Source organism: Barbatula barbatula (genome assembly GCF_947034865.1).
Source record: "Barbatula barbatula genome assembly, chromosome: 3".
NCBI lineage: Eukaryota > Metazoa > Chordata > Actinopteri > Cypriniformes > Nemacheilidae > Barbatula > Barbatula barbatula.
Window position 1 is genome coordinate 30,396,235 of NC_136764.1, and position 26,367 is coordinate 30,422,601.

The 26,367-nt window shown below is 40.7% G+C and overlaps 1 protein-coding gene across 6 annotated transcripts; it reads left to right on the forward strand.

Moving 5' to 3' along the window:
• The first annotated feature begins 6,240 nt into the window (after window positions 1-6,240).
• Window positions 6,241-24,239, forward strand: fggy (FGGY carbohydrate kinase domain containing). Of its 6 annotated transcripts, none has more exons than XM_079451536.1 (16): window positions 6,241-6,541; window positions 6,853-7,033; window positions 7,166-7,277; window positions 7,359-7,510; window positions 7,585-7,673; window positions 7,827-7,942; window positions 8,248-8,373; window positions 8,447-8,550; window positions 8,631-8,738; window positions 8,961-9,022; window positions 9,096-9,246; window positions 9,409-9,483; window positions 9,583-9,703; window positions 10,864-10,958; window positions 11,058-11,119; window positions 21,862-24,239. In XM_079451536.1, exons 2-16 carry the CDS (start codon window positions 6,857-6,859, stop codon window positions 21,968-21,970), a joined length of 1,659 nt encoding a protein of 552 aa, XP_079307662.1. In that variant the 5' UTR covers window positions 6,241-6,541; window positions 6,853-6,856; the 3' UTR covers window positions 21,971-24,239. The 6 variants fall into 6 exon arrangements, with proteins under 6 accessions (XP_079307662.1, XP_079307664.1, XP_079307661.1 ...); XM_079451538.1 differs by having other exon boundaries at window positions 11,033-11,119; window positions 21,862-24,234; XM_079451535.1 differs by having other exon boundaries at window positions 6,474-6,541; window positions 8,958-9,022.
• The last annotated feature ends 2,128 nt before the right edge of the window (window positions 24,240-26,367 follow it).

Here is a 26,367-nt window from a genome sequence, read left to right on the forward strand (position 1 = left end):
CAAAACAAAGGCAATTACAAACATGATCACCTGAATCCAGAATCAATTAAAATTGTAACACAGTCCTTACAGATCACGCAAATAAATACTACTACACCAAAAAACAAACCATTCCTAAACCATTTGTCATAATACAATAATTGTTTTATAAATAAAACAATAAAAATAACATAAGATCAGGGAATGGGATCATAGTTATGTCTCTGACAATAAAAAGTCATAATTGAGACAAAAGAAACAGACACCAAAAACATTATTATTTAAGTTAAATATATAATCCATCCAGAAAAGAAAGAAAAGCTCAAGAAGGATGCATTGCATCTTTTATTAAATCCTCATAACGTGTCACAAAACTACGTTTTTGTAATTTATAAGTCTTAGGGAAGAAACAAGAATTGACTTCAGCAAGAAAGAGAAAGAATACGGGGGATTTTAGCCACTTTTGTTTGTGCATAAAAAAGTAACGACATATTCAAGAGAAAAGCAGTTTTAAGTTTAATAGAAAACAATAATATCTTTAAGGAAAAAGCTTTGGGTCATATTTTTTTATATTAGCAGGGACCATGCACACGCAATTCCATCAATATTGGATCATCATAGCACAGGACCTAAAGCTCTCCTGGGGTATAGGCCCTCATAATTTTTTCTCTCACTTTTCCTTAAAAACCTGCAGTTTGCAAGAGTATGCAACACAATGTACTATACAAACTTTCGTGCTTAAACCAATAAACCTACAGTGCAACAACACTGGGGAATGTAAACTTTAATGTATTTAATAAATTACTTGAGTATCTTCCACAAATTAACTTTATCTACATGTTTGCATGCACTGCGTGGAAATAATGAAAGTGGAGAGGAAATTTTCTTGCACATCTGCATTCATTACACAATGATAAAAAAATAATATAGCTGGCCAATCCATCCTTATGCAGCAAGCGCAGAGCAGCATCGGCACAGAGTCACAGGAGCAAAAATAATGGAAATACAATGTATTTGAGATACTGATAGCATAAGTGGGAATTGTCAGCATTCCCACATTTCCCCCAGTGTACTCACAGCTACCCACACTTCCCCCAGTGTACCCACAGCATGCCCACACTTCCCCTAGTGTACCCACAGCATGCCCACACTTCCCCCAGTGTACCCACAGCATACCCACACTTCCCCCAGTGTACCCACAGCATGCCCACACTTCCCCCAGTGTACTCACAGCATGCCCACACTTCCCCCAGTGTACCCACAGCATGCCCACACTTCCCCCAGTGTACCCACAGCATACCCACACTTCCCCCAGTGTACCCACAGCATGCCCACACTTCCCCCAGTGTACTCACAGCTACCCACACTTCCCCCAGTGTACTCACAGCTACCCACACTTCCCCCAGTGTACCCACAGCATGCCCACACTTCCCCCAGTGTACTCACAGCTACCCACACTTCCCCCAGTGTACTCACAGCTACCCACACTTCCCCCAGTGTACCCACAGCATGCCCACACTTCCCCCAGTGTACTCACAGCTACCCACACTTCCCCCAGTGTACTCACAGCTACCCACACTTCCCCCAGTGTACTCACAGCTACCCACACTTCCCCCAGTGTAACCACAGCATGCCCACACTTCCCCCAGTGTACCCACAGCATGCCCACACTTGCCCCAGTGTACTCACAGCTACCCACACTTCCCCCAGTGTAACCACAGCATGCCCACACTTGCCCCAGTGTACTCACAGCTACCCACACTTCCCCCAGTGTACTCACAGCTACCCACACTTCCCCCAGTGTACTCACAGCATGCCCACACTTGCCCCAGTGTACTCACAGCTACCCACACTTCCCCCAGTGTAACCACAGCATGCCCACACTTCCCCCAGTGTACTCACAGCTACCCACACTTCCCCCAGTGTACTCACAGCTACCCACACTTCCCCCAGTGTACTCACAGCTACCCACACTTCCCCCAGTGTAACCACAGCATGCCCACACTTCCCCCAGTGTACCCACAGCATGCCCACACTTGCCCCAGTGTACTCACAGCTACCCACACTTCCCCCAGTGTAACCACAGCATGCCCACACTTCCCCCAGTGTACTCACAGCTACCCACACTTCCCCCAGTGTACTCACAGCTACCCACACTTCCCCCAGTGTAACCACAGCATGCCCACACTTCCCCCAGTGTACCCACAGCATGCCCACACTTGCCCCAGTGTACTCACAGCTACCCACACTTCCCCCAGTGTAACCACAGCATGCCCACACTTCCCCCAGTGTACCCACAGCATGCCCACACTTCCCCCAGTGTAACCACAGCATGCCCACACTTGCCCCAGTGTACTCACAGCTACCCACACGTCCCCCAGTGTACCCACAGCATGCCCACACTTCCCCCAGTGTACCCACAGCATGCCCACACTTCCCCCAGTGTACTCACAGCTACCCACACTTCCCCCAGTGTACTCACAGCTACCCACACTTCCCCCAGTGTAACCACAGCATGCCCACACTTGCCCCAGTGTACTCACAGCTACCCACACTTCCCCCAGTGTACTCACAGCTACCCACACTTCCCCCAGTGTACTCACAGCATGCCCACACTTGCCCCAGTGTACTCACAGCTACCCACACTTCCCCCAGTGTACTCACAGCTACCCACACTTCCCCCAGTTAACTCAGAGCTACCCACACTTCCCCCAGTTAACTCAGAGCTACCCACACTTCCCCCAGTGTAACCACAGCATGCCCACACTTCCCCCAGTGTACTCACAGCTACCCACACTTCCCCCAGTGTACTCACAGCATGCCCACACTTCCCCCAGTGTACCCACAACATGCACACACTTCTCCCAGTGTACCCACAGCATGCCCACACTTCCCCCAGTGTACCCACAGCATGCCCACACTTCTCCCAGTGTACTCACAGCTACCCACACTTTACCCAGTGTACTCACAGCTACCCACACTTCCCCCAGTGTACTCACAGCTACCCACAACATGAAATGAGACAGTAGAGCAAAAGTAGCAGAAATACAGAATAACCGATGTCAGAAGTGAAAATGAAAGAATGTAATTTTTTACTTACCTTGTTTCTGTTTTTATATGTTTACATGTATTATAAACCACTTTAAGTTGCACTACATATATAGCATTTTATTTAATTACTTAAATGGCATTTTATTTAGTTTGTTTGCTCTTGCACCCAAGACTTGCAATTTATCAGGTCTGCAAATCAGGTGGCATGCTTGACCCAGCAGCGTTCAAGGGTTATAAGCGATTAAAGCATAATTCAGTCTTGAAACTTCAATGGTACATTTGGGACTATAAGTTGCTGATGCGCGTCAAATTTGGTGCTGATTTAACAAAAGATATCACGATTGATGAAATATTTCAAAATGTTTGACAGGCCGATCATCCAATCGTGACAGAATCTTAATTGTATGATCCAGCATGACAGGAGGAATCAGTAGACACCGAGATCGAGAGATGTTTTCTGATAAACATTTAAAAAAGTATTTGCATAAAAAATAGCCATTTTCGAGGATTGGCACCTAATAATGACATACAATGACATGCTTTAAAATCTTGCTTATTGCCTGTAAAGCCCTGCATGGTTTAGCTCCTCACTACTTGAGTGAACTTCTCTTGTACTACAGTCCTTCACGTGCACTACGCTCTCAGGTGTCAGGTCAGTTCGTAATACCTAGAATTTCAAAATCAAGTGCAGGCGGAAGATCCTTTTCTTATCTAGCGCCTAAACTTTGAAACAGTCTTCCCCGCAGTGTCCGGGAGGCAGACACACTCTGTTAAATCTAGATTAAAATACACATCTGGAGATTTGTGGGATGTGCATCCAGGGCACGAAGCTCCTGTTCCACCACATCCCGAAGATCCTCCATTGGGTTGAGATCTGGTGACTGTGGGGGCCATTTAAGTACAGTGAACTCATTGTCATGTTCAAGAAACCAATTTGAAATGATTCAAGCTTTGTGACATGGTGCATTATCCTGCTGGAAGAAGCCATCAGTGGATGGGAACATGGTGGTCATAAAGGGATGGACATGGTCAGAAACAATGCTCAGATAGGCTGTGGCATTTAGACGATGCCCAATTGGCACTAAGGGGCCTAAAGTGTGCCAAGAAAACATCCCCCACACCATTACACCACCACCAGCCTGCACAGTGGTAACAAGGCATGACGGATCCATGTTCTCATTCTGTTTACGCCAAATTCTGACTCTACCATCTGAATGTCTCAACAGAAACCGAGACTTATCAGACCAGGCAACATTTTTCCAGTCTTCAACTTTCCAATTTTGGTGATCTCGTGCAAACTGTGCTAGTGGAGAACTGTGCTAGTGGGGATGAGTGGTACCTGGTGGGGTCTTCTGCTGTTGTAGCCCATCCGCCTCAAGGTTGTACGTGTTGTGGCTTCACAATTGCTTTGCTGCATACCTCTGTTGTAACGAGTGGACATTTCTATCAAAGTTGCTCTTCTATCAGCTTGAATCAGTCGGCCCATTCTCCTCTGACCTCAAGCATCAACAAGCCATTTTCGCCCACAGGAATGCCGCATCATGGATGTTTTTCCCTTTTCACACCATTCTTTTTAAAACCATAGAAATGGTTGTGCATGAAAATCCCAGTAACTGACACCAACAACCATGCCACGCTCAAAATTGCTTAAATCATCTTTCTTTCCCATTCTGACATTCAGTTTGGAGTTCAGGAGATTGTCTTGACCAGGACCACACCCCTTAATGCATTGAAGCAACTGCCATGTGATTGGTTGATTAGATAATTGCATTAATGAGAAATTGAACAGGTGTTCCTAATAATCCTTTAGGTGAGAGTATATTCCCAAAATTTAGTCTGCACTACTTAGATCAACCGGAACCAGGAAAACGTCCAATAACAACTGATGTATTTGTTGCATCAAAGAGTGCAGAACAGTTCTCTACCCTCAGCCAGTCTTGTCTCATTGTTCCAAGGTTACCAGAGCGGGAAGGACGCAGTCCATGCCCAGACCTGACAAATGCTGTGATGATAGAGCTGGACAAAGGATGTGGCGACTACAAAATATCAGCCGCTATTAGATTATGAATGCAAATCTTAAATCTAATTATTTTTTATTTTGCCTTGTTGTCCGCGCACTGTCGAGCTTGTGCAGAGGCTGCCGTTTTTGCCAGAGGGGAACTGGAATCCCCTGGTTAGGCCTGGTTTCCCTCTGAGGTTTTTTTTCTCCTCCAATGGAGTTTTGGGTTCCTCGCCACCGTTTGTATTCTGTTTTGCACTGTTTGCCTGACCGGGGGGGCTGCTAGAATTGTATAGTTTTATTTAATTAACACTGCATATAGGAATTTATAGTCTGTCTGATTTTTGACCTGTGTTTTGACTTGCATAACCTTATATGTTTTGCTTATAGTCAATATTTTCATCTAACAATGAAAATTCTAAAACGCGCTATATAAATAAAGAAACAGATTTTATCTTTGAAAATAAAATAATATTTTCTGGTTCCACAGCCAAGTCCAAGTTTCATTTATGGAACCAACTGTACTGCAGAAAACTGTATGGCCTATAATAGCGCATAGTTATCGTTCTGACAACTTTTTATGTTGGTATGTCCTAAATTTGTCCTGATCGTAAACATCAAGGATCAGATGTTATTAAAAATGAAACGGTAATATTTTGCAGTGTTTAATAATGGTGATAACTCTTTGGTCTTTGGAACCTTTACAGGTCGTGTATACATATTATATAGTGGTTTTAATGTAGTTACACTTGTTTGTGACCAATTTACAACACGATAAGATAAATGTTCGACAATCATAGAATGCATAAAACGTTTTGCAGCAGCCAATGGTCATTGATTCCAAATATTTCTAAAAATCATGTTTTCTACTGTATCTTAATACCTTTTTTATGTTTCTTAAATTATACTTCATGATCATAATAATTATAATGCTTGACAGTATTTATTGCCTTTCCTTTAACTAAAGTATCCGGACCCGTATTCTTAAAGCTTCTTCTCAGAAGTATCCTCTCAGAAAGCTCAATATTTGAGATTTGAAGTTAAAGGGCAAAGGGTTGGCCTACTTTAAAAGATGGTCAGTTTAATTGTGAAATGTTTAGTTCATGGGATGTTGAACTTTCTCCTACAGCGGTTCTGCCTGTCAGCTGTTTATATGTAAACCATTTATTGATTCCTGAGAGAAACCCAGTGTTCACGAATCATTTACACCTATTCCAAGACATCCGCAAACACAGTGCACATCTTAAACGTCATCACTGTGTCTTCCCTCTGTACTTGAAATTGGGTTCATCTAGTTACTGAAAAGGCTAAACCATGATAAGAAGTTAGGATTGACTGATATCAAAAACTAAGGCTCTGGACTGCGGTTGTCCGAACTCCGATTCGCTAGGCGGCGCTAACACAACAAATAGGGTCCCAGAAGTGCGGTCCCAGAAGTGCGGAACATTATTGGGACCCAGTGTTTAGTCCGAGCTCGCGCGACGTCGCGTTTTCTGGCTCATACACGCGCAGGTAAACACACACAACACACGCAGCTTTATTGTAAACAGAATACAAAGTGATTTGTGTTGTTTATATTCACTCTGTCTTTTTGCTTGGCAATTAAACATACTGTAATTTCACCGATCTGCTTCTGTGTAATAGTTTGTATTCGTACTGCTTAACAGGCAGCGATGTTTTGATGATCATTGACTATATTGTTTATTTCACTTTGTTTTTTAATGACTTTTGGTTGTGAAAACGCAGCTTTGTTTTCTTGATGTTACCTAATATACTTCACGAAATAATGTGCGTGTGTGTGCGTGCGTGCGTGCGTGCGTAAGAGACATGAGCGCATATATTGGAGTGGATGTGGGTACCGGCAGCGTACGGGCGGCTCTGGTCACGCGGGACGGTCACGTCACACACACGGCAGAGGAAATCCTTCACATGTGGGAACCCTGCGCTGATCATTTCGAGCAGTCATCCGCAGACATCTGGAGCAAATGCTGCACGGCTGTGAAGGTCACTCGCAACTTCTTATAAGCACATCATGTCAAACTGAACACAAGGGACATAGAAAGCATCGCTGGAACATGGTACACAACCCATTTCTCCATTAAACAGACTGTATGCATGTTATTGTTGTTTTTGCAGAAAGTAACACAGGGCGTTGATCCAGACTCTGTAAGAGGAATTGGATTTGATGCTACGTGCTCTTTAGTGGCTCTGGACCGAAACTTTCAGCCTGTGGCTGTCAATCAAAGTGGTGACGCGGCCGTTTTTGTTATAGAGTGAAGTCCAGACGTTCCCTGTAACACTGATGTTGGATTGAGTTTCACTTTTGCAGGAATCAGTGAGAGGAATGTGGTGATGTGGATGGACCATCGGGCTGCTGAACAAGCCTCTCGAATCACAGCCCTGAAACATGAGGTCCTTCAGAGAGTTGGAGGGGTGATGTCACCTGAAATGCAGCCACCAAAATTACTGTGGCTCAAAGAGGTGGGACGTGTCACTGAGAGGTACTGCAGACAGTGTGCATCCCCTGTGTGATCTTTTCTTTTCTTTTTGACTAGAATCTGAGGGAAACGTGCTGGAAGGAAACCGCACATTTCTTTGATCTTCCAGACTTTCTGTCATGGAAAGCTACTGGGTCCTTAGCAAGGTGAGGAGGTGTCTCGCTGCGGATAAATCTTACAAAACCTGTCAAGAAGATTCCTGAAATTGTACATTTTGTTGAACCGTGCTCATCCGGATCACTATACTTGAATACCAATGTGCAGTAAAGGCCCCAACTAACCCAGATCTCCTGATGCAGGTCTTTGTGTACTGTAGTGTGTAAGTGGACCTATTCCCCTTCAGACGGCTGGAACGACACCTTCTGGACTTCCGCTGGACTGGAAGACCTGGTGGAGGACAATTATTTCAGAATAGGTAAGCTAAGACTTATTATTGGACCTTTGGAAGATCGAACGCCTCCGTCTACATTAAGCATGGGTTCCTACATAGCATAGGTTGTGTGGCTCAGTAAAGTTCTTTTCACACAGAGATCCTGAAAGATACATGGAAAATGTGTCCAGGAATTAGTCCCGGGATCGTTTGATTTTGTTCATTCACACTCTCAGTGAGTGCGTTCACACACATCCCGTGAAGATCCCATAATGACTCGAGACTTAATATATTGCAATGTATGTATGCTTTGCCTGCTTAAATTGATCGACCTGCTGATTGATTTAAAGGGGCGGAGACATGTCGTCCAGGCAGTCTGATAGGACGTCTCACCGCCAAGTCTGCCTCAGATTTAGGTCTGAAACCGGGCACCGCTGTGGGGGCTTCACTCATAGACGCTCATGCAGGAGGTTTAGGTAGACCACCACACACCATTCCCAGAGTTTGTTGATAAGTCTGCATGCCTGAACTTCATTATCTCTCGTTTAGGGGTGATGGGATCCGATGTGAGCGGTCACCACCTGCCGTGTGAAAATCAGCCGATCACATCCCGTATGGCTGTTATATGTGGCACGTCCTCATGTCACATGGCTGTAAGCTTGACTGCAGTGTGATGAAAAGAGAAGGTGTGCAGACATGTGAAAGTGTGATTCTGCAGCGCTGTGTTTTGTAGGTTAGCGAGCGGGCGCTGTTTGTTCCAGGGGTCTGGGGTCCGTATCTGTCTGCCATGGTGCCGGATCTGTGGCTGAATGAGGGAGGTCAGAGCGCCACTGGGAGACTGGTTAGTCCAATGATGTAAAACAAATCATACCCATGTTTCATCTCATCTTTAGCAGTGATTACAACAATGCCGTGATTGCCATCCCACAAACTCTCTGACAAACATCCCCCTACTATTAGTAAAGACTTATTTTAAAGTGAAATCAAAGCATGTGAACCTATTGCATGATGTATACTTACAGTATAGTGTATAGTGTTTTCCTAACAATGGGTTATTGAGCAGGTGGAGCATGTGGTGAAAGGACACGTGGCGTACACACAGTTAAAAGAGCTGGCTGACAAGAGGTTGGCAGTTTGTCATGTGAAATCTCAGTGATTCTGCTGCGTGTGGTCTCTCAACGCTTCTCCGTCTCCGTAGCGAGAAGAACGTTTACTCCTATCTGAATGTCCGTCTGGAGAACATGACCAGAGGTCCCACACACCTGGAAAAGCTGACCGCCGGCCTGCACGTCTGGCCTGATTTCCATGGCAACCGCTCACCACTGGCCGACCAGACGTCCAGGGGCACGGTGATAGCTGCACACACTGCTAATCACTGCGTTCTTGTCATAGCAAATCCTCTTCTTAAGTGCACATGCTATTTGATTTGATTTATGCGCTCAGTTGTGGCTTTGCAGGACTGAGCTGCTCGGGTGAAACATTTGAGACCACAATGTATTTTTTGGCTTCAGGTTGTGGGACTCGCTCTGTCACAGACTTTGGATGACTTGGCCCTGCTGTACCTAGCCACACTGCAGGCTATCGCTGTAAGACGCATGAAAACGAACTGTAGATATCTGATCAGATGTGTGTCTGTGACAACGCTGCCATTATTTTCATTGCTTGTCTCTCTCTGTTGCATGAAGCTTGGCACAAGACACATTATAGATGCCATGAGAGAGGCAGGCCATGACATCACGACCCTGTTCCTCTGCGGGGGGCTAAGCAAGAACACGCTGCTTGTGCAGCTACACGCCAACATCACAGGTATGTCACTCGGGAACACAAACTAGATTCAGCAGTTTCTCTTCTGAAGAACAGAAAGAAACACATCAGAAACCTGCTGTCACGCATACCAGTACATGAATGAATGTCAGTGCCTTCAACAAGCAAACTTTTCACCAAAACTCCTACAATGGTAAAGACAGAAGAAAAGAGAAAACATTAGGACAAATGATGTGATTCATGTTCACGTGTGGGGTAGATCTGTGTTTTCTTGACTTCATACAAACCAACATTTGATAATTTTACATTTTGACGCATTTTTAAATGCCCACTGTGTGTTTGTATTGTTTTGAGATGATGATGATGTTTTGCCTGTTGTCCTGTCAGAGGTGCATGTGTGTGTGTGTGTTGATTTGAGATGATGATGATGATAATGTTCTGCAAAGGTTTGCCTGTTGTCCTGTCAAAGGTGCATGTGTGTGTGTGTTGATTTGAGATGATGATAATGATAATGTTCTGCACAGGTTTGCCTGTTGTCCTGTCAAAGGTGCATGTGTGTGTGTGTTGATTTGAGATGATGATGATGATGATGATAATGTTCTGCACAGGTTTGCCTGTTGTCCTGTCAAAGGTGCATGTGTGTGTGTGTTGATTTGAGATGATGATGATGATGATAATGATAATGTTCTGCACAGGTTTGCCTGTTGTCCTGTCAAAGGTGCATGTGTGTGTGTGTTGATTTGAGATGATGATGATGATGATGATAATGTTCTGCACAGGTTTGCCTGTTGTCCTGTCAAAGGTGCATGTGTGTGTGTGTTGATTTGAGATGATGATGATGATGATAATGATAATGTTCTGCACAGGTTTGCCTGTTGTCCTGTCAAAGGTGCATGTGTGTGTGTGTTGATTTGAGATGATGATGATGATGATGATAATGTTCTGCACAGGTTTGCCTGTTGTCCTGTCAAAGGTGCATGTGTGTGTGTGTTGATTTGAGATGATGATGATAATGATAATGTTCTGCACAGGTTTGCCTGTTGTCCTGTCAAAGGTGCATGTGTGTGTGTGTTGATTTGAGATGATGATGATGATGATAATGATAATGTTCTGCACAGGTTTGCCTGTTGTCCTGTCAAAGGTGCATGTGTGTGTGTGTTGATTTGAGATGATGATGATGATAATGATAATGTTCTGCACAGGTTTGCCTGTTGTCCTGTCCGAAGAAAGGGAGGCTGTTCTGGTCGGAGCTGCAGTTTTAGGAGCCTGTGCGTCATCTGACTACAGCTCCATTCAGGTACACTACATGCTGGCCTGCATCTTACAGGTTTTATCATCATTGATTCATTACATCATCAGTCATACTTTCAGGAAATACTATCTGGTGCTTTTCTAGGAAGCAATGAGGAACATGTGCAGAATAGGGCATGTTGTCAGACCTAATCCTGAGCTAGAAAGGTAAGAATTAAAACATTCTGGTGTTTGAATCGCAGCCTGTTTGAAATAATGACGTATTTCAGGAGCTTCGGCAAAGGGGATTTGCCATCCTTCATTCTCTTGGGGTTCTTGATGTTATGATGATGATGATGGAGAAATATTTAAGGTTGTAGGATACAGAGACAAAAGAAACCCTTAAACACCTCACTGTCCACTGTCCAGCCATGACAGTCCTGGCAAAAGTACAGGAATGTTTCGGCTTTAGTTAACGAATTTATTATATTACTACATATTGGCATTTCATACTATTTGTAATGCACGGCTGTATTATTTGTTTAACCATAGCACACAATATTTGACTGCAATTACTGTGTTACCAAGAAACAACTTTTATTTTTGAAATTGTCTAAAATGATGATGATAAAAAATAAGTAAACTTTTTAACAATTTACAGGCTTTATGAGCTTTATCAACTATTACACAAGTTCAAATGAGATCAGATGAGATTGAATAAAACATGTGAGATGAACAATTGATATCAATGATATGGGTCATTAAGACCATATCGTAAAACAGCCTTAAAAGACCAATTGTGAAATGTCCACCAGTAAATATAAATCCAGAAAGGGGAAAATCCACAATCCTTGAAATGTGTCTTGAATGGCAAGTCCACAATTCTAAGAAATAATAAAGAGAACTCCACACTCCAGCAATCATTGGTTTGAGCTAACCTTAACCGCTTGTACCATGCTGCCTCCTTAAGAATCGCTCCAGGTACACTCATAAAACATTAAGACAACATGGAAAACCCATTCATTCATTCAACTTTTATTTCCAGCCTCGAGGTCATTTAGAAAAGAAACATACAACACATACAATACACAACATTTAAAAAAGACAATTAAACCAGTATTCTCTCATAGATGACTGGTATCGGATCACACTTTGCCTAGGATTTGACAACAACATAATAACAGCATTGTGTGAATTATCCAGCCGACAAATAAATGTATCATTAAAGCCAGGGCCAGATTAACACTTCCCTGTACCCTGGGCAACAATATTCAAGGGCCCCATCATCACAACCCCAGGATCACCATAATCTGGCAAAATACTGAATAAATTACAGTAATACAGTCAATATTTCAATAACTAACTGCCATCAAGTGCATTTTGATGTACAGATGTGCAAATGCTCATAGAACTACAAAATGCACCTCTATTTTCTCTTGTCAAGACCACTCAGTCATTATGTTATGAAAACAAAACACATCGGCATCAGTATAATTTGGCAAAATATGATCCACACATAGTCACAAAAAATAAATAAACAACGACTTTCAAAGCATCCAATATTTATTTAACAACACCTACTCCAAACACAAATGCATTGAATTGATTGAGCCTTCACAGAGGAAGTTCACAGACAAAACACAAACAAAAATCCATAGAATCCATCTCCTAGAAACAAGTAGCATTTTGGTCCTCAGCTCATTTTAAACAGAAATCACCGTCACCTCAGAATTCAATAGGACTATCAAGTTATAGCGCAATATAAACATTTTGTAATCTGCTGTTTTATCGCAACAACAATAAACAAACAAAATGTACAGCATTTTCATGGAGCCACCACAAGGAAAAAATTGATCAAATGCAGTATCATCTGCTCCTAAACTCTTTTGAACTTGTTTTAAAACAGAAAACAACCTGTCACATCACAGTTCAACAAGACAGGCAAGGGTTAAACATTTTAGTGCAATATAAACATTTGGAAATCTGTCAATTTATCTCAATTAGACAAGACAAAAAGAAATGCTAAATAATCTGGCAATATACACAATTTGAATCCTAAATAATGGGGAAGAGCATATTTAAATTTGAAATGCTTGATTTAATTTGGCAAACACATCTTACACAAGCATTTTTCTGGACTTTGAATGTGAAACGGGCTGCTCGCAGACTCGACGAGCCGTTCAGATGGCGGTGAGACTCGCAGCAGAATCCGGGTCGTAGGTTGAGGATGCTGCTGGGGGCTCTTCGCTCTCGGGGCTAGCAGACTAGTTGCTAACGTTTAGCTAGCGTAAGAAATTCCCTATTTTCTGTATATATTTAAAATTTTCTGCGTTCCTGATATCCTTCTCCCTTTTAAATTTCTGATTAGCGCTCCCACTTAGCTACTCCATGTTTGCATTTTTTGAGTTGTGTTGTAGCGATTGCCGTCACGCGACCGGCTCAGTGCACGTTGATTGGTTTACCGCCCACGGGGCCCTTTAGAGGTCTAGGGCCCCTGGGCAATTGCCCATATGGTTAATCCGGCCCTGATTAAAGCCAAACAGTTCCTCCTCTTGACATACAAAACAGTTTACTTTCAGTTTTATCATTGTAGGCAGTAAAGGAGCAGTTTAAAAAGCGGTCCAAAATGTCTTGACCTGATCTGAATACATATAACATTTTCTTACTTACCATATATTGGCTTGAGCATATAGCATACGCCGCTGCCTCCTCACCCATTTCATCATTAAAAATGTGTCCCAAATATTTTATTTTAGTGCGTACATTTAGTACTTGCACTGCCAGATTAAAAAAATCTGGAAAATTAAGATCCATATCTTTCATTTGACATATCATGACAGCACTCTTTTTTTGTATTACAGTGGTGTGGAAAAGTATTGGCCTCCTCCCTGATTTCGTATTTGTTTGCATGTTTGTCATACTTTAATGTTTAAAAATCATCAAACTAATTTAAATACAATTTTAAAGATAACACAAGTAAATACAACATGCAGTTTTTAAAGAAAGGTTTTATTATTAAGGGTAAACAAAATCCAAAACTACATGGACCTGTGTGAAAAAGTGTTTGCCCGCCCCTGTTAAAACATAACTAAAACAAAACCTGAGTTCAATTTCTCTAGCCAGACCCAGAACTTATTACTGCCAAACCCGTTCGCACTCAAGACATCACTTAAATAGGACCTGACTGACAAAGTGAAGTGGACCAAAAGATCCTCAAAAACTAGACATGCTGAGATCCAAAGAAAATCTGAAACAAATGAGAAAGAAAGGAATTGACATCTATCAGTCTGGAAAAGGTTATAAAGCCATTTCTAGAGCTCCACAAAGAACATAAAGGCTCGCCTCAGTTTTGCCATAAAACATCTTGATGATCTCTAAAACTTTTGGGAAAATACTCTGGACTGCCGAGACATAAGTTGAACTTTTTGGAAGGTGTGTGTAGCACAGCATTTCAGAAAAAGAACATTATACCAACAGTAAAATATGGTGGTGGTTGTGTGATGGTCTGGGGCTGTTTTGCTGCTTCAGGACTTGAATTCTGCTGACTACCAAAAAATCCTGGAGGAGAATGTCCGGCCATCTGTTTGTGACCTCAAGCTGAAGCAAACTGGTGTTCTGCAGCAGGACACACCAGCAAGTTCACCTCTGAATGGCTGAAGAAAACTAAAATGAAGACGAGAATGAGAATGAGATGCTGTGGCATGACCTTATAAAGGCGGTTCATGCTCTCAAACCCTGTGAGGGTTCTTCCGCAAATATTTAGGAGGCATTCATTTAAGGTTCAACATTGGCTCTTTATTAACCGCCAACTAATGCACCATTCACAGGTGCACACAAAAACAGAACAAAACTAATTGGAAGGACAAACTATAACAGTGGAACCATCCGCATGGGCTCTGGGTCTCAGATGTTTCTCACAGGAGTCCTCACCAGCACTAACCCACCACCGAAAATTCAATCCTCTTTAAACATATGGGCTAAACCATTTGCTAATTGCAGGGGTCTCAGTTCAGTAAATCAACCCTATAAGAATATATATAATATATACAAAACAAACCCCACATACATAGAATCACATGCAGCAAAGCAATAATAACAATATACACAAGAATGAACTCTACAGAGAAATTTAAATGAACAATCCCAACTAGGGATGCTCCGATCCACCTTTTTTGCTTCCGATACCGATTCCGATACCTGAGATTCAGTATCGGCCGATACCGAGTACCGATCCGATACTAAGGTAAAAATTTTAAAGTGCACAATTACTTAATAAACTATGTGCATTGCTGTGCAAGACATCAGGCTCGACTTAACATAAATTTCCTGACCCCGTAAAACAAAATAACAAACTAATGATTCACAAATTTAGTAAATAGTTTATTAAACCAGCACCGGTGCAAAACAAATGACAAATGAAACAAAAGTGTTCACTATCTTTGGACAAAAGACATTCAAAATTAAAGTGCAAATTAAGCAGCTGAATATAACAACAGCTTCACTAGCTTGATAAACGGGTATAAATAAATGGAAACAAAATCTCTTAATAATTTTTAAGAAAGTGCAAAAATAATTAAAAAATCAATTCGCAAAAAAAAGCTGCTGAAATTGAGCAAAAAAGTAATAGCTTTACTGCTTTAGATATTCAAAATAACATGAATCAGATCTTTTTAATGCTTTAGTCACTAAAGCAAAGTCCACTTAACTAAAGTTTAGTGAAAATAAAATTTAACATCCAACACAGAAACAGATGAATAAAACGCTAGCTTCCCTAGCTTAATAAAACTGCACATGTTTGTTGCATTTAACGTGGCATTTTGTGGCACAAAATTCTCATCCAACCAGTGTGCGGTTAAACTTAAAAGCGACATGGTGGACACGTCGCAGCTCCAGATATCTGTTGTAAAACTCACCGCATTGACATCTTTAATTTTTTCGGATATGTGTTTGCTTTTTGACTTTTCGGTACAGTTCACGGTAGAGATAAATATCAGTTAAATATTTACGCTTTGGCGTGTCGTACTGCGGCTCCAGGTGGTTTATAAGGAGTCTGAAGCCATTATTCGCAACGACGGACAGCGGTTGCCCATCCATAACAATGAAAGCGGTGGAACTTATTGGCGTAGCTGTTGTAGAATAACTCCAAATGACAGATATTTTGTCTCGCTCCATGCTGTTCGCTGCTATATGTTCACGTGCACTACGTACAGAGCACGTTGCTAGCGTATGATGTCGCACGTTGCTAGCGTATGATGTCACACGTTGCTAGCGTATGATGTCGCACGTTGCGCAATGCGCAGCCGCCCACGAGAGAGTTTAAGCGCCGGTGTCTCCATGAACTTTTACATCGTCTAGCACAAATTTTATGTCAGATCGGGTATCGGTGACAAATTGCACCGATACCCGATCTAGAATTTTATTACGTATCGACGCCGATACCCGATACGAATATCGGATCGGAGCATCCCTAATCCCAACCCATAGGGTACTCCAAACTACATTTCCCATAGTGCCTGACCCAGGATATAATGGTAATCAGGAAATGCCGTGCCCTTTAATAGCCAACCTTTGTTCCATGCTGCAGCCACAGAACCAGGCGGGACCACGGGTAAGATACTCAATTGTTGAAACTATTAAATAAATACCTCAATAAAGAATATTAAACGCGTATCTGTGTAGTGATTTATTCAAACACTAGCGTGCACACGCTAGTAGATATTCAATGCGCGCATACTGACAACATGCAACTTACACAATACTTTCGGGAGAATTGTTAACAAAACAAAAACAAAATATGTATAAACCCACAGAAACCAAATAGTAAAGACAAATTCAATTTTCCCTAAAGAAATAATATTAGGAGCAAACTTTGAACTAGATAAGTGTGACACTTAGCCATCACACCCTACAATGTGGCTGAATGACAACAAATCTGCAAAGATGAGTGGACCAAAATTCCTCCACAGCGCTGTCACAGACTCATTGCAAGTTATCGCAAACGCTCGATTGCAGTTGTTGCTGGCAAGGGTGGACCAACCAGTCATTAGGTTTAGGGGGAAACACTTTTTCAAACAGGTCCATGTAGATTTGTTAAACATTAAAGTGTGACGAACAAAATACGAAATTAGGAAGGGGGTCAACACTTTTTCACACCGCAATATATTGCACATCGTATTTGATCCCATAATCAGAACATATGTTTAGCAGCTGTTGAAATCATGACTACATGGGGAAAAGATAACCAAGTCGTCAGCATATATAAGATGATTTATTAAGGTATTACCAAGCATACATACATCTTTTAATTGAATTAAAATGAACTCTAACGGTTGAAATAAACTTCAAGTGACATCCATCCATTAGCAAAGCTGAGCACCTTCGTAACCTCATAGAAACCAACAAAAACAATCCAAGGTTTCTATTTAGCACAGTCGCTAAATTAACAAATAAACAGACTCCACCTGAACTGGCTATTCCGCCGCACCTCGGTAGCAATGAATTCATGAAATTTTTTACAGAGAAAATCGAAAACATTCGTGACAAAATTGTAAAAACTCAACCTCCAAGTCTGTCCTATGAATTAGCACCAAACCTCGCTCCAAAAGAAAGGCTACAGCGTTTTTCACCTATAAAACAGGAAGATTTAATTAAACTTATTGCAACATCTAAACCTAAAACTTGCTTATTAGACCCCATACCAACTAAATTATTAAAAGAGTTACTACCTGTTGCAATTGAGCCCATTTACAACATTATCAACTCGTCAATTAATCTAGGCCATGTCCCAGGACCCTTTAAGATGGCCGTCATTAAGCCTCTAATCAAGAAACCAAACTTAGATCCAAATGAACTTGGAAACTATAGACCGATATCAAATCTCCCATACCTGTCTAAAATACTAGAAAAAGTAGTGTGCACTCAGTTGTGCTCTTTCTTACAAAATAACAACATGCACGAAAAATTTCAATCAGGCTTTATGTGGGGAAATCTAGAATATATATATTGATAGAAGAGTATAATTGTTATAATAATTGTGAGTTAAAAGTTAGACCCCCCCATGTAATAGTTTTTGTCATTTCAGTTATTTTATTAATAATGGTAATTTAATTATTCAGTACATGCATGCCAATTTGTAGTATACAGCTATGTGATAAGTGTCCAGTTGGTGGCAGTAAGCCTGACGAAAACCCTCGGAGGAAAACCTAAAAGAGGAGAAGAAGAGTTCGTTCGCGCGAGTGTTAGCGAGTTGTATTGTACTGTGTGCTACGGAGCTGTTGCGAATGATGCGGGCTGAATAAAAGAACCCAACCAAATCACACGCTTGTTCATTCCTTCAAGTGTGCTACATTTAGATCGCATCATAGCACTGAAACTGCGCTCGTTAAAATTACAAACGACCTGCTTATAGCATCAGATAAAGGTAACATCTCACTCCTGGTCCTGCTTGACCTTAGTGCTGCGTTCGATACCGTAGACCATAACATACTTCTAGATCGCTTAAACAATTATACCGGTATTGAGGGACAGGCACTACAATGGTTTAGATCTTACTTGTCAGAAAGACATCAATTTGTCCATTTAAATGGGGAATCATCCAATCTAACGCAAGTAAATTATGGATTACCTCAGGGATCTGTTCTGGGACCAGTGCTGTTCTCGATATACATGCTTCCCCTCGGAAACATTATTAAAAAAACATGGAATTAGCTTCCATTGCTATGCAGATGATACTCAGCTATATATCTCATCAAGACCAGATGATTCCTCCCAGCTATCCAAATTGGCAGAGTGCATTGAAGATATACAACATTGGATGACCTGTAATTTCTTTCTTTTAAATTCTAATAAAACAGAAATATTACTTATCGGACCAAAGACACGCAAAACAAATATTTCTGATTATAAACTGCAAGTTGAAGGATGTACTGTTACTCCAACAAATACAGTAAAAGATCTAGGCGTTATATAAGACAGCAACCTGTCATTTCGAAATCACATCTGATGTCACAAAAACAGCCTTTTTCCACCTAAGAAATGTGGCCAAGTTACGAAATATTCTGTGTGTTGCTGACGCGGAGAAGCTTATTCATGCATTTATGACCTAAAGACTTGACTACTGTAATGCACTACTTAGTGGTGGTCCTGCATCATCAATAAACAAACTACAGTTTAGTTCAGAACGCAGCTGCCAGAGTTCTAACCAGGTCCAGAAAATACCATCACATAACCCCAATGTTATCAACCCTTCACTGGCTACACATTAAGTATCGTATTGACTTTAAAGTTCTTTAAATCACTTATAAAGCCTTAAAGAGTTTAACCCCTACCTACCTAACAGAGCTTCTATCACACTACAACCCATCACGCTCTCTAAGATCTCAAAACGCAGGACTTTTGATAATATCTAGAACAACTAAATCCACCAAAGGGGGTCGAGCTTTCTCATACGTAGCACCTAAACTCTGGAATAACCTTCCTGATATTATTCAAAGATCATACACACTCGCACAATTTAAGTCTAGATTAAAGACGCATCTTTTCAGCCAAGCATTTACTTAATGCAACATATGCTAAATAAACCACCAGGAGATGCTGACATTAGATATTATTTACTAGAATAATTGGATTTATTATATAACACACCATGTAGTGTGTTTTACCCTTTCTTGGGTTTTTCGTTTTTCCCCTGTAAAGCTGCTTTGGAACAATGCAAATTGTGAAAGGCGCTATTTAAATAAAATTGAATTGAATCCATCAGAGTTTGTCCTCATCCTTATGTGAGGCGCAAATACAAATAACAGTCAAAAAAGTCTTTATTTTCACACATTTGCACAGCGTGCTAGCTACTCTCACGAGCCCAAACAATAGCTTTAACGCGATTCTTTACCTTAGCAAAGTCTCTTAGGTGCTGACACCTTCACTCGTTATACATGTAGAAGAAATCCTGACCGGTTGCTGTATAATAACTTCAAAATAAAATAATGATTCATTTTCGTAAAAGCCGTTTATTTGTTGAGAAGTAATAAGAGTCTCATCTGATCAAATGAAATTTCCTGCCAGAGGAACTTCAGATGACACTTCGACTATAGGTAAATAATAGGGGTGGATTCATTAATAGGACAGAGTCCTAAAGATCACCATTTTGCAATGGATAGTTTCACAAACTTTCACCAGAGATGGCTGGGATTTGGGATAATCCGCTGTTACTGGTGAATGAGGCTGAACCGACTATATCTGATGCCATCGTTGGCAGTACAACAGCTTTCCCTCAAGTGGGTGTGGCTTCATCACTGACATACTGCTCATTTTTTATTTCTTTATTGTTAAATGTGCAATGCCACAATAAAAACACAAAGTAGGCTAAAAAGGGTCCTTTCTCCTTAAAAATGTTTTTTAAAGTTGGCATGAAATTCAAACTGTCAATTGAAATTGATTCACAGTGTTGCAGTCTTCATTATTTACATTTAAGCATTTGGCAAACGCTTTTATCCAAAGCATTGCATTATGCTATACATTTGTTTCTAAGTATGTGCCCACAACCTTCGCATTGCTAGTGCCATGCTCGATCCACTGAGCATTAAAAATGATTTATCTGTGCACATCATCATTTTTTATATAAATGTTTTGCTCTTGTAATCTTTAATGAGAAATGTTAAACTCTCAAACGACCTCTCTTCACTTCTGGTCATGAGGAATGATGTTGCGGGTGGGGCTGCAATGACAGATTACAAATCTGACTTCATTTTGTTGGCACCACCCAATTGTTAACGATCCAATCAGTACTCTGTGAATGAAATTAAGTCCCACCCTACATTTTTTTTCTCATTTCAGAAGATGTTTCACTCGTATATACATCATGCCGACTTTAAACTTAGCTTATATGGTAAATATAAATTCTCAGACGAAAATAAGTAAAACATTGCGTTAGCCTTATTTTGTGCACAGTTACGGAGCCTTATTTAAACACCTAAAAAAGTCGTAAAAGTCAAAAAATGACCTGTGGTGTAACTGCGATTGTGAAAAATTTATTCAATATATAAAATGCCATGGTAAGTGTAAAAAATGAAAACAACATGTCTTTCCTTTACCCTGGGGAAAAAGTATATTTACGCCCTTCGGCTGCCCGCTTGGAAAACCAACATATCACGTCGGTTCCATAGAAGATCAGAAGGTGTTAACAATGTCTCTTGAAACATATTAAAAGTTTACAGTATGTCCAGAATGCTGTTGTTAGGGTATTTACCTCGACCAGGGGCATTGCTCACATTGCTCCTCTTCTACACAGTCGTAACTGGCTACCTCACGCATTCACTTTAAGATTCTCCTGCTGACATTTAAGGCTATGAACACTCTTGCACCTGGCTATATCAAAGACCTAATTCACCCATATTTACCAACTTGATCACTAGATCGGGTGATTTGGGGCTTCTAAGCATTCCCAAGTTTAGACTGTCCACTGCAGGTGGAAGGTCATTTAGTGATAATGGCCCAAGGTTATGGAATTCTTAACCCATATCTCTCTGTAACTCTTCTTCTCTATCCATCTACAAAACACAATTGAAAACTTGCTAAGCGACCTTGAGCTTGTGGAAAGGTGCTGTATAAAACTAAACAACTTCTTACTGGCTGCACAAAAACTCTTATCTGATGGTTTACTTATTGTTGCACAGATGCACGTGTATTTGCGAGCGACTTTGGAGTTTGGTTGTGATCAAAAAGTTCTTAGCGCAGTTACTTTGTCATTCAAAACAGGAAGTTGAAGAGTCGATTCTATAGGAAAAACCTGGAATCGAACACCCTTACCTGGGAAAAAGATCTGAATAGTTATATCACAAAATGACTTGGTGGCCATTGTTTGCATTTACTTAACAGTCCTTTAGGATTGGTAACACTTAAGGTAACGTGTAGGATTGGTAATGGAATTGTATTACATGTAGTAACTAATGTATGTCTCCATAATGTCTCTAAAGCTTTTACAGAAAGAAGTATGAAGTGTTTCTGATGCTATACCATCACCAGAAGGAATACATCAAACTGATGAAGGATGGAAACCACAGCAACTCACCGTGCAGCCACTGACACAGATGCACTGATGGATTTAATGCTGCTGTGGAGTCATGTATCTCTTCATATGAATTGAGATTTTTGATTGATTAACATTTCTCCAATCTATCAAATCATCACATGTGTATAAATAAATAATGAGGCCATGTGTTTCAAAAAGGGAGCAAAGGAGTATCTGTATGAGCTCAAGATATCTGCTTATGTCACAACATGTGATGCAGGGGTGGTGAACGCCGGTCCTGTAGAGTTTTCCCTCATCTCTAATCAAACACACCAGAACAAGCTTTACCGCAAATTGAAATGTTCTTTTCCGCAGATCAGGACAATATAATTCAAAATGTGTAGAAACCTGCATTATAGGACAATGGCCTAACCCTAACCAGTAGATCAGAAATGGAAGAGGGACCCAGACCATTTAACAATTTAAAACCAATAAGCAAAAGTTTAAACACTACTCTGTGGCGCACAGACAACCAATGCAGATATCTTAAAACAGCAGTAATATGAGCACGTTTATGAGTCCAAGTTAAAAATCTAGCTGCTGCATTTTGGACCAGTTGTAGTCGGGACATAGAAGATTGACTAATCCCAAAATATAGTGAGTTACAATAGTCCAGTCTGGACGTAATGAAAGCATGAATGAGAGAAAAGGCTTAACCTTTGACTGGAGTCTCAGCTGGAAAAAGGATAATTTTACCACTAAATTTATCTGCCTATCAAACTTCAAGTGTTCATCGAAGATAACACCCAGATTTTTTACATGGTGCTTGACAGCTCACAAAGATTTATATTTGGGGCAGCCACAGAATCTGAAGGTCCGAATATAGTGGTTTTGGTCTTATCTTCATTCAAATTGAGAAAGTTTAGCGATAGCCATGCCCTTACATCACACAGTGTCATGAACTGCTCCGGGACAGGCAGGTTAGATCCAAATGCAGCTTTATTCTCAGAATGGTCAAACAGGCAGAGATCATCGACAGCGTAACGTATGTATGGGATATCCAGAATCGTAAACAGTCACAAGCAGAGGTCAGGGCAGGCAGCAGAGAATCGTAGTCAATATCAAGATACAAAGTAATACACGGAAAAGACAAATACCAGAAATGCAGTGATAACAAAACAAGACTTCGCAGTGAGTGAATAAGTGCACATGGTATATATAGAGTGAATGTGAATGATATGCAGGTGTGTGTGAAATCAGTGCTGATGAGTCCGGGTAGTGAGTTATGGGAAATGTAGTCTGTGAGTGAATGATAAGTTTGATGTGGAGTGCCCTCTGGTGGTTTTCAAGGGCACTCCAGCTGGTGACCGTTACACACAGACAGGCAAGGAGGGCATCGACACCTTTAGAGTTTCGATTAATAGGCAGATTAATTTGCGTGTCATCTGCATAACAGTGAAAAGACAGTACATATTTTCTTAAAATAGAACCCAATGGGAGCATACATAAAGAAAAGAAAATGGGAGCCAAAATCGATCCTTGGGTAACCCACATGTTAAGACAGCACTTTTAGAGGAATGGTCACCTATACTGATAGAAAAAGTTCTGTTTGAAGGTACGATTTAACTACATGAGCAGAGTCACTAATTTAATCAAATGGCCGTCGGAGACCGGGATAAAATGACTCAGAACAGCAGGACATCTTTGGTACTCCGAGGGATCAGGCTGTAGATGATTTATCCCTGTTCTGAGATCATTTATCTTACTCAAAAAATTATAGAAAGTCCTCGCAAAGTTGTGAGGATCCTTCTATCAACGAGCCAGAGGAGGGGTTAAGAGTAGCATTTATAATATTAAAAAGAGTTTTAGGTTTATGACAGTTCTTGTTTATAATTTCAGTGAAATATATAGATTTTGCTGACTTAACAGCTTTCTGGTATTGTGATAGGGATTTTATCCTTGACATGAAGTTGATCCTTTTTCCACTTTCGCTCTGCTCGCCTACACATCTGCCTAAGAGCACGTGTAGAGTCAGTTAACCATGGCTCCGGTCCAGATTTATGAACAAATGTTTTAAAAGGTGCCACCAAATCCTTAACACCAACACAAATGGAATTAAAACTGAGAAGCAATTCCTCCACATTTAAATTGCCATTCCACTCATACATATGTAGGCTTTCTTTGCTAAAAGTGGAAATAAAGTCCTCTCTAGTATGGATGTTAAAATCTCCCAAAATTAAATAATCTTACCTTTATTATTCAAAGTGAAGCACATGATGAAGAGAAACAATCTGTGTGCTCTTGACAGTGAAATAAAAGAGAGAAATAATTTTTACGCACATGAATGGTGTCTTTGTTATTCTCTCTGTGATTTTCTGTGATCAAACTTTTCAGATCAAGTACCACCTTTAATTGTTAAAAGTACCACCTTAGTGACCCCCATAGAAAATACATGACTATACACTCAAATGAGTACTAGAGCTGAGAATCTTTACTTGCCTCATGATTATACACATCCTCCGATTCTAATGTATTCGATACAAACACCTTTTTATTTTATGTTTTACAGTACAAGCACACAACACATCATTGCATTATCCACCGTTTATATAATATTCCTCACAGAAATAAAGGTGAACTGACAAACACAGCTGAACTTCAGTTCAACAAACAAAGCGCATTGATGTCGTGCTCTTGCTGGTTGACGCTTAGGTTTGTTTTTCCATAAGAATTAAGAAAGGTTGTAACGTAAGGGAATTTCATGTTGGAAAAAACCTTTCAGAAACCTAAACTAACACTAGGGGCTGGTTCGAGCACAGAAATACTATGTTATACATCCGACTAGTTTTTTGACCATGTTAAGCATGAGAAGCTTACATGTTTAACATTGTAAAGAAGTCAGAATGCATGAAACACTGTTGACCACCCCTTTAACAACAGCTTTAAACAGCGGTCCAAGTTCAGAAATACATAATAGCAAAAAAGAACTATGCTTTGGATAAAAGCGTCTGCTAAATGTAAAATGTAAATAAGAAGCACAACTCCTTCCTGGTGGAACATTCTTCCTAACGTGGTCCGGTCAACCACATCTCTTGCAACCTTCATAGAACTATGCTTTGGATAAAAGAGTCTGCTAAATGACTAAATGTAAATGTAATTAACATGCAGCTCATCAGAAGCGTCTGTCTGCTCCTGCTCTGTATTTGAGCTGCCTGTCACGTTAAATGATAATTATACCATAGTCTGTTTGAATACTGAATTCTGATTGACTTGAAGGTGTTCAATAACATTGTATTTATATTGTCTTTAATGTGCATTTATTGTCCCAATGTCAAGTCAAGTCAGCTTTATTTATATAGCGCTTTTTACAATTTTCATTGTTACAAAGCAGCTATACAAGAAAACATTGACTGTAAGTAAAACATAAAAGGTTATGGAAGTCAAAACACAGGTCAAATATCAGACACACAATAAATTCCTATATGCAGTGTTAATTAAATAAGACTATAAAATTCGAGCAGCCCCCCAGTCAGACAAACAGTGCAAAACAGCATGCAAACGGTGGCGAGGAACCCAAAACTCCATTGGAGGAGCTCTGGTAACCTTGGACTGTGTCCTGCCCGCTCTGGTAACCTTGGACTGCGTCCTGCCCGCTCTGGTAACCTTGGAACAATGAGACAAGACTGGCTGAGAGTAGAGAACTGTTCTGCACTCTTTGATGCAACAAATGCATCAGTTGTTATTGGAAGTGTCCCTGGTTCCGGTTGATCTAACTAGTGCAGCCTAAAACTTTGGAATATATATATATATTGATAGTGTAGTGTATGCAAGATTAAAAAGATGCGTCTTTAGTCTAGATTTAAACTGACAGAGTGTGTCTGCCTCCCGGACAGTGCAGGGAAGACTGTTCCAAAGTTTAGGCGCTAGATAGGAAAAGGATCTTCCGCCTGCACTTGATTTTGAAATTCTAGGTATTACCAACTGACCTGACACCTGAGAGCGTAGTGCACGTGATGGACTACAGTACGGAGAAGTTCTCTCAAGTAGTGAGGAACTAAACCATGCAAGGCTTTAAAGGTAATAAGCAAGATTTTAAAGTTTATGCGATGCTTTATAGGTAACCAGTGCAAGGTTGACAGAACCGGGCTAATATGCTCATACTTTTTTGTACGTGTAAGAACTCGAGTTGCCGCATTTTGGACCAGTTGGAGTTTTTGTAATAGGCCTGCAGGGCAACCACCTAATAGTGCATTACAGTAATGGACTGTCGTTTGATAAATATTTTTTGACGCATTGGCAACATCATAGTAGATTAGATTAGATTAGATTCAACTTTATTGTCATTACACATATACAAGTACAGTGTAACGAAACGTAGTTTAGGTCTAACCAGAAGTGCAGTTAGCAAGTGCAGGATATACAGTTAGAATAAATACAGAATACAATATGAAAAATATAATACAGTGGGCAT